Source organism: Adiantum capillus-veneris, chromosome 3 (genome assembly GCF_014529385.1).
Source record: "Adiantum capillus-veneris isolate H3 chromosome 3, ASM1452938v2, whole genome shotgun sequence".
Taxonomy (NCBI): domain Eukaryota; kingdom Viridiplantae; phylum Streptophyta; class Polypodiopsida; order Polypodiales; family Pteridaceae; genus Adiantum; species Adiantum capillus-veneris.
Window position 1 is genome coordinate 175,794,190 of NC_140933.1, and position 8,550 is coordinate 175,802,739.

The 8,550-nt window shown below is 40.4% G+C and overlaps 1 protein-coding gene across 1 annotated transcript; it reads left to right on the forward strand.

Annotated features, from left to right (window-relative positions):
* Positions 1 to 1,898: 1,898 nt before the first annotated feature.
* Positions 1,899 to 2,601, forward strand: LOC147462227 (uncharacterized; the record flags this gene model as incomplete). The annotated part of the gene is made up of 1 exon (XM_086509631.1): positions 1,899 to 2,601. A coding segment is annotated over one exon (543 nt), but the record flags the coding sequence as incomplete, so codon positions are not given.
* Between the last annotated feature and the right edge of the window lie 5,949 nt (positions 2,602 to 8,550).

Below are 8,550 nucleotides of genomic sequence, written 5' to 3' on the forward strand. Positions count from 1 at the left end.
TCCTTTATTAACGGATTACCCTGATTTTGAATAGAGTCACTGATGTCCCTTTGGGTTTCAAGGATGCTGATGGGCTGACAATATTCTATTGTATGACTTTATGAACTCAATTCCCGAAATGAGAATGATTGATTTGTACTTGACTTGTTTGAGTGCAGGAACTGAAAGATGAAATGACTGTAGCATTTCGGACTAATAAATCTCTATAGACATGATTGCAATAAGGATTAGTTAATCAGGCATTTGTGAGGTCCCGAATGGATCTAGATGCGATTACTAAATACGTTGCCGATTAATCATGGTCTGAGATTTGGATTAAATTTGTATGTGATTTGTCATGTGATGTCAAGTGATGTCCGGTGATGTGACTATCGATTTGTACAAGTGCTAGATGTGTTATGTCTAGTGCGTCGGTACTAACAGTCAGTGTGTACTAAGACATTTTATGGTCTCTGTTTGTTTTGCAGGCATAATCGAGGGCGATTACAATTCTTTCAAGAGGGGAGTATGTCGCAAGCTGATGACGTAGCAGTGCCACCGAATACACACACACACACAACCCCTGCTGACATTGTAGTAGCAACCGGAAAATGCGCAGCAATTCCCGCCGAAAAATGCTCTGACACGTTGACGTGGCAAGCAGTACGGACCTCCGCAATTCGCGCTGAGCTGATGACGTGGTAGTCTGTACGATCTTTGCAAATTACGCTGGCTGATTTTGTCAGTTTTTGGACAACAGTTGCTTTTGAGTTTAAGAGCTTTTGAGTTTGAGTTTTTGGGGCTTTGCTTTTGAGCATCCCTTGTAACAATAAATAAATTTGTTGGGGCCTCATTACTGAGAGAATCTGGACGCAGAGTCTGAATGTGAGTCTCTTGTACTTTGCACGATGATTAATATAAAACGAATTACTGAAAGGGGCGCCAGTCTTTGGGACCAATACCTCTTGACACGGAACTACGTCGGGTTGTGTCGTCTTTTGTGAACTCTCTTAAAGTAAATCTCTACTATGTTGCGGTAGAAGCTGGACTTGGGGTTTGTTACATAAACGCTAATGCTATCTGGCTGAAAACGCTGATGCTACCTGGTTGAAAACGCTCATGCTATCTGGATGAAAAACGCTGATGTTGTCAGGCTGAAAACTCATATGTGCTTTGTAGATTATATGCGGAGTATTTTTGGCCTCTTGGCAGTTAGGTCTTTGAGGTCTCTTGGGATTGTTCCTACGATCCCCTCCCTCCCTCTTGTTGACCAGCTTTTCTGTACACCCGAATACCTTTACCACCTTGTCTCCATGACGTTCTGAGGCCCCTCTGCTTTTAGTCGCAAAATCTCTTTCTAATGTAAATTGCTGCCATGTTGTAATTGGGTCTAGTAGGTATTCATATCTTTACGAAGATCACCTCTCAATGCAGATGACCATGAACCAGGGAAGTGTGTATGAGCAAGGTTTGGGTCCAATGGTGTATGGTCTCAAAAAGGTTGCAAGTGAAAAGAGCTAGATGAGAATGAGAAAGTTATCTAGCCAAAGTAAAGCTTGTGTACATATTGATTACGTGGTGTTTGCTATTTTCATTTTGTTTCCTTCATCTTTCAATGCTGTAAGTTGTTTCGAGGCAAGCAGTTGTCAGATGGTAATAGAGCTCTCTCTCTCTCTCTCTCTCTCTCTCTCTCTCTCTCCAAGAACAAAGAATAATACTGAAGAATGAACATAGCTCACATACCTAATCTTGTCTGAGTTTATGGAAATATTAGTTGATCAGTATTGCAATTGGATGATAGATGGTACATAATACTGTTTCTTGACTTCCTCTAGATTTTCTCCCCTCTCCCTTCTAGAAGATGTAATATAGCAAATTATTGTCCTTGCCGTAAGTGTTTTCTTTGGGATGGTATATGAACGTTATGTAGCTTCAGGCAACAGGGTACTGAGGGGGAGGGGGAGGGGGAGGTGGAGGTTCATGGTGCTCAAGGGGAACATGTTGGTGCGGATGGGGGGGAGGAGGTGGATGATGAGATTGTGGTGGCACATGGTGGTGTGGAGGGGGATGATGAGCTTCTGGTGGTGGAACATGGTGATGCGGATAAGGAGGGGGCGGAGGATGGTGGTGGTGATGCGGCGGAGGAGGAGGAGGAGGAGGGTGCTGATGAGCTTCTGGGGGCACATGGTGGGGGGGATGGTGGTGGTGATGCGGAGGAGAGGAGGGAGGAGGGGGGTGATGGGCGTCTGGTGGTACATGTTGGTGATAGTGGGGGGTTGGAGGGGATTGATCAGCTTGCGGCAATCCGTGGTTGTCGTGTAAGATCATACGTGCAGGAGTGCGGGGAGGGGTTGGTGGCACAATATGGTGGTGGTGGTGATGGATCTTGTTGTGAAAGACAAGCGACAGAGGAGTACGCCGAGGAGGTAATATGGCGCTGTGCAGGTGAAAGGGTTTGTTGAGCTGCGAAGGAGGCAGTGCGATGCGGCAGAAGTAGCTATAAGAGGAGGAGGAGGAGGAGGTAGAGAGCAGCTTCATTTTGTGGCATTGGTGCAAATCCATGGCGCCAGTTTTTATGGTGTAACTGTTGTTGTTGTTGTTCTTGACTTGCCCTCCACGCTGTGCTCTGCGGACGTGACTGCGACCCAATTCAGTTTCTTATTCGCCATCGCCATTCTCTCCTTTACGGTTATAATAATTGTAGATGATATCTTAGCCCTTTCCTCATCCAACTTTTCATTTGTTACCTAGTTAAAAGAAATATCAATGGGGAATGGGGAAATAGCTTTTATCTAGACTAACATAATATGGTGAAAGGGTAGCTTTTTACACTTTCCAAAATTGAAAAAAACCTCTATGCACGCAATAAGGAGGGAGAGAGAAAGAGAGAGAGAGACCACTCAAGGCGATTGGCCGTACTAGTTACGAATAATGTTCATAATGACCTTTGGAGTAATAATCTTGGAATAAAGCACAATTTTTGTCGATCCACAAAATTCTTAATTTATTAAAAGGCTTCTCACACGAAAAAGTTAAAACAGAAGAATAAAGATACTTTTTCGTTTTCCTTACCATGCTTTTATGAGTGACCTCCATTTAGCTTTTGCTAACAGTCTTTTTTTAAAAAACTACACACCACAGGGTCCTCAAGGGGAGGTGCTTATCCCTTCCAAATATTAACATGAAACATGGTCGGGCAAGGACTCCATACCATCGGACAAGAGCCATGCATAGGCATCACCATGGCTACCGAACTGATGCATCACATGTATTGGAACAATGGAGAGAACTCGTAGCAACAAGAGGAGGATGCACTTGAGTGTTCTAAGGCAAGATCCCTAGAAACAATTGCCTTTAACAATCTTAATGAAATCCTACATGTGATCGGGAATTGCCTTTAACAATCTTAATAAAATCCTACATGTGATCAGGAATTGCCTTTAACAATCTTAATGAAATCGTACATGTTATCATGTCATCGTGAGTGTGGCCTCATGACTAAGCTCAAAGGGTCTTAATGGAAGAACGAGCGATGGGCTCTACGGCTCTCGAATGAGCATCATCATTCGACACGGGGTCTTAATGACCCCAAAGCCGTGGGTTCAACGGTTGGAGTTGAAGAGGGCACATCTTGAGGTGGGACAACGGTGATGACGGCTTGAGATTCGAACTCGGCACCTCGAGGTTGGAAGCCCGATGAGCTAACCACGCGGACACGTTGGGCTTGTTGAGACCCAAGTGAATTCACATTATTATAAAGCCGGTCTTTGTTTCCCCCCACCATGTCCTTGTTTACTTTTTCGCATCGTACGTTTGCAGGCGCCTTTTTTGCATCGTACATCTACACGCGTCTTTGAATTTGTGCCCGAACTTCTTGACCGTCAATCCCACCGCTTTGGCATCATTTAATATCTTGTGTTAGATAGTGTTGAGGGCCAACCGAGCCCAAAAATCACCATGTGGGTTAAATGTACTCTTTTGTTTCTCTAAAAAGAAGTATGATGGGATCTCTTTTCCTCTATTTCTAAGCACTCACGATGGGAGATAAGTCACATTAGAAATACACTCACGATGGGAGATAAGTCACATTCCAAATGTAACGGTGTAGGGAATGGGACCATTCCTTGGTATCTATGCGACCAAAGGGCGATTGACAGAGCCGAAGTTGTATGGGAGCAGTATTGCAAGAAATAGGACTTCTCGCCCATCAATGGTCGTGGGGAGGAGGGCCACCAGTTCAGGAGGTCAAACCCAAGTAGACGATCAATTCCACAGGTTGATGTGTCAGGATTCCATGCATTTGTGATTTTGAGTGTTGAGCTAGAGGCAAGAGGTTGGCATGGAAATTGTATGTGATCCTTGGCATTCCGTTTGTTGAGCTGTCCGATATCGGACCGTGGACGGTTGCAAGCTTACATTTCGGCCAGTAAAGATGAGTGGATGGAGGGCCGAGATCTGCAGCCCTCCGACCCACGACCTTGATGGTATTATGGATTCAATATGATGCACCATTATTGCATAATATGTATCATTGGCTTTTTTAATATGGAGTTTAACCTCATAACTCTCACTAATAATTGTCTACTCGAGACCTCTTGTGTGTGTGTGTGTGTGTGTGTGTGTGTGTGTGTGTGTGTGAGAGAGAGAGAGAGAGAGAGAGAGAGAATGCTATGCAACATCAATCTTTTATGACTCCATTATTGTATTATGGAATCTGGATTCGATATCATGCACCATTTCATTGCAGAATATGATTGGTTGATTTGTTTACATTGACTTTAGGTCAACCTCGTAACTTTCACGAATAATTGTCTAACTTTCGTTTCTTTTGGGACCTATTTTGTGTGTGTGTGTGTGTGTGCGCGCCTCAACACTAAGTGACACCTATATTTGTTGGGGGGGGGGGGGGGGGGGGATCAAGAGCGGGGAAGTTCAAGCATGAAGATCGGAGAGATCACACCCGTAGATGTCTACTAAAAAACTAAACCTAGACATGCACTAAATCTAGAGAACGTGGGCAATGCATATCAACTCACAATATTACATCGTACAAACGAATTTGGATACACATTCTGCGTGCGGGTGAGGTGGTTAGCCTATGTGACCCTAAACTTGGATCATGAGGTCATGGGTTCAAATCTCGACGGTGCGCCTCGTTTTTCTCGTCGACCAGGTTTAGTGCGCCTCGAGATCTCGCCCCCCAACCCCGACCGTCGATCCCATTACTCTCCCCTGCATTAAATATAGGTGTTACTTAGTGCCAAGGGTGCGTGTGTGTGTGTGTGTCTGTATGTTATGTGTGTGTGTGTGTGTGTGTGAGAGAGAGAGAGAGAGAGAGGGAGAGAGTATATGCCTTGCGCATCAATTTTACATTTCTATGGTTTTTGGTGTACAGAAGACCATAGTGAGGTGGGTGCATTTCGGGTGCAAATTGTGGACCATGGATGTAAGTCGATCGGATGGAGGACACGTATACAATTGCTTGTTTTTTATGTTTTTGTGAAAGGTGTTTGACATTTGTGTACCTCTTTCTTTAAAGAGGACCATTGAAAATTGGGTCACACAAAGTCTTTTGCGTCCTCTTTAACTTTTTTTTGTTATTTTAGTTCGTTAAAAAATCATTTCATTTAAGAGCATGGGCTCCATTTCATAAAATATTTTATTTTATCTTTGTTTATTTGGACTGCTTTAGAAAACCTTAAAAAACAAAGCATTAGTAGTACATTCATAGAATTTTGATCCTATCGTATGAAATAATATAATATTTTGATTTGTAAAAAAATCTTTTCATTTAAGACCTCTTAAAAGTACATGATGTGAAATAATGCAATATTTTGATTTGTAAAAGAATCTTCTTATTTAAAACCTCCTAAAAGGAGATTTCATGAAAATATGTTTTTATTTTTTATTCTTATTGAACCTACTTTTTTTTAAAGAATTTGTTTAATTATTATCTATACTTATTAGATCTATTTTTTAGTTTGTAATGGAGCTCCTCTTTATTTTGTTGTTTTTTATTTTTATTTTATTTTTTTACTTTATTTTATCTTAAAACGTCAATGTGATCTTTTCACCTTGTTTAAGTAGATCCATCGTAACAAACAAGGCATCTCGACTACTTCTTTATAGAGTTTGGAAAAAATAAGTGTCATCTTAAGGATGATTCAATTTTTTTCACTTTGAAGGTCATAAAAAAACTTCCTTTTTCTTTCAATATTTACACAAACTTTAACCTCACTATTTGTTGACCATTTCACCTCTATGTAGATGTGTATGTATTTGTGTGTGGGGAATGGAAACAAAGAGAAAGTGCATTTTCCATATCCATAATCCGTTGTCCAAGGCAATGGTGGGGGCCGTACCGATCGATAGGCCAGTTTGGAACCGATAGTTTCTAACACCTGTGTCACATTGGGACATGCAGACAACATTTATTCTCTTCCCAACCAATCAACGAATGTGCCGACGGAGTCACCTGTCACACTGTGATGTTGTCTATGTTTCCCAACTTGGTTGGCCGTTTAGCTTAGCGACGCACTTTTTCCAAAACTATGTCGGTCTCCCATGCACTAATCCTACCGTTCGATTGGATGCGTAGCAACTTTTCTAATTTCTCGCACATGCTCAATGTGACAGCATTTGTGCTAGCTATTGTAATCCGGACTCTTCTCATGCAAGAGCATGTTGAGTATGGTCATCCAACTCATGATGGACATGCAGCCCAATGTGATAGGGGCCTAATTATGTGTGTATATAGACAATACAATTCTATGTCAAAACAATACAATTGCACAACTCATTGAGACCTACTTTCGATAAATCTTCCCCCTCCCCCTTACCTTCAGCAGACCATCGTGACTCCTCACCTTGTTATTGTGATATTTTGACATCAAATCTCGAAATTGCAAGTAATATCCAAACAAATTATCTTAATTGTAAATCAATTTTCTATATTCTACATCTAATTGTCTCTTTCTCTTTATGATTGTATTTTTTATGATGTAAAAGGCAAACTTTTTTTGAAAATTATATTTATATACTACTTATTTTTAATATACTAGTCCCACAATAAATTTTATTTTGCTTCTATCAATTGAAGGAACGAGTGCCTCGAGTTTTGGAGGAATTGAAGGCTTCACTTGAGCGGGAAATGATTTGAAGCTAGCGAGAGGGAAGTTAAGTTTATTAATTTGACAAATTTAAAAAGTTAGAGATAGAGCGTTGACACTAGTGCTCGAGAAAATGATTTTATGGAGTTGCCTTTGGATCCCTTTCACATCCTTTTTGAGGAGGAGGAAAATTCTACATAAAAAAATTAACTTTTTAAGTAAAAATCTTTAAAATTAAGCTGGCCTCAACTCCTCCTTGCATAAATTTGAGAGGGCCATATTTTGATTTTAAGCAAGTTTTGGATAAAACGAATCTACCTTTTCATGAGCTTTGGCTACCACTAAAGTCAACTAAGGCTCATCTACTATGTGTGTGTGTGTGTGTGTCTCCCCCCACTTATAAATTGCCCATCTCGGAGGAGAAGGGAAGATTTGAAAATACTCATATTCTTTAACGTCAAAAGCAGCATTATTGGCCTCCCCCACTGGGTAAACCTTAGAGCATGATCACGTGGTCCATTTTTTGTGGTATACAATAAGCTAGGGCACCCAGAGAGCAAAGATTTTTTTTTCAAAGTGTCAAATCATCTCAAAAACTACGCCTCTTTCACTTAAAACAAGTGAAAGAATCACGGGAGCTTTCTAAAATAATTAGAACGTGATAAAATCATTAGGTTGAGTTTAAGTAGAATCAATTTTCAAGAAAGGATTGCCTCAGCTTAGCCTTGAGCCAATTGAAAATGGAGACTACCTGGTTGCAAACCATGGTAAGGGGAAGAAAAACTGGTGAATATATGAGAAAATAGTTCAAAAATCTTGCAAATTTTAAATTTGTGCTAGTATTTTCGGTTCGGCTTTTTGTGGAAAGAAAACTCAATCAACGGCCACTTAATGAAAGAGACTTTCTTGAATATTGATTAGAATTAAATTATAGAATGTAAGAAAAATCAAGCCATATGAGGTTGTGAAATGAAATGTGAAATTTAAAAAAGTCATTAATATATAATTACTAGAATTATGCAAGTGAAGTTTCACTTTAACATTGTAAAACAATAGAATGCAAAAAGAGTCAAGACATGAAATGAAAGTAAAATAAACATTTAAAGTAAGCTCCATCATGCAATTAAAACAATGAAAGTCTCCGACACCCAACACAACACTAAGTTTTTTTTTAGAAAGCAAAAAGTTGTCAAGATTTTTTTTTTTTTTTTAGCAAAACTCACAATTGTGAGTGGATAGTATTAAGAACAAAAATATACACCAATCCTCAAGCTCAAACCGAGCCTTGAGGGTCAAAGGATTACAAGTAATCTGTTTGGCAGAGAAACCACTCCTACTCCTCTGCTTTACTCATTACAAGATTGATGATCCACATTAAACAAGTCTCAGAGGACTGGTCTAGAACAATGCAAGTTGTCAAGATTCTTGTATATTTGTTGGCGTTCCACATCAAGCCTTAGTG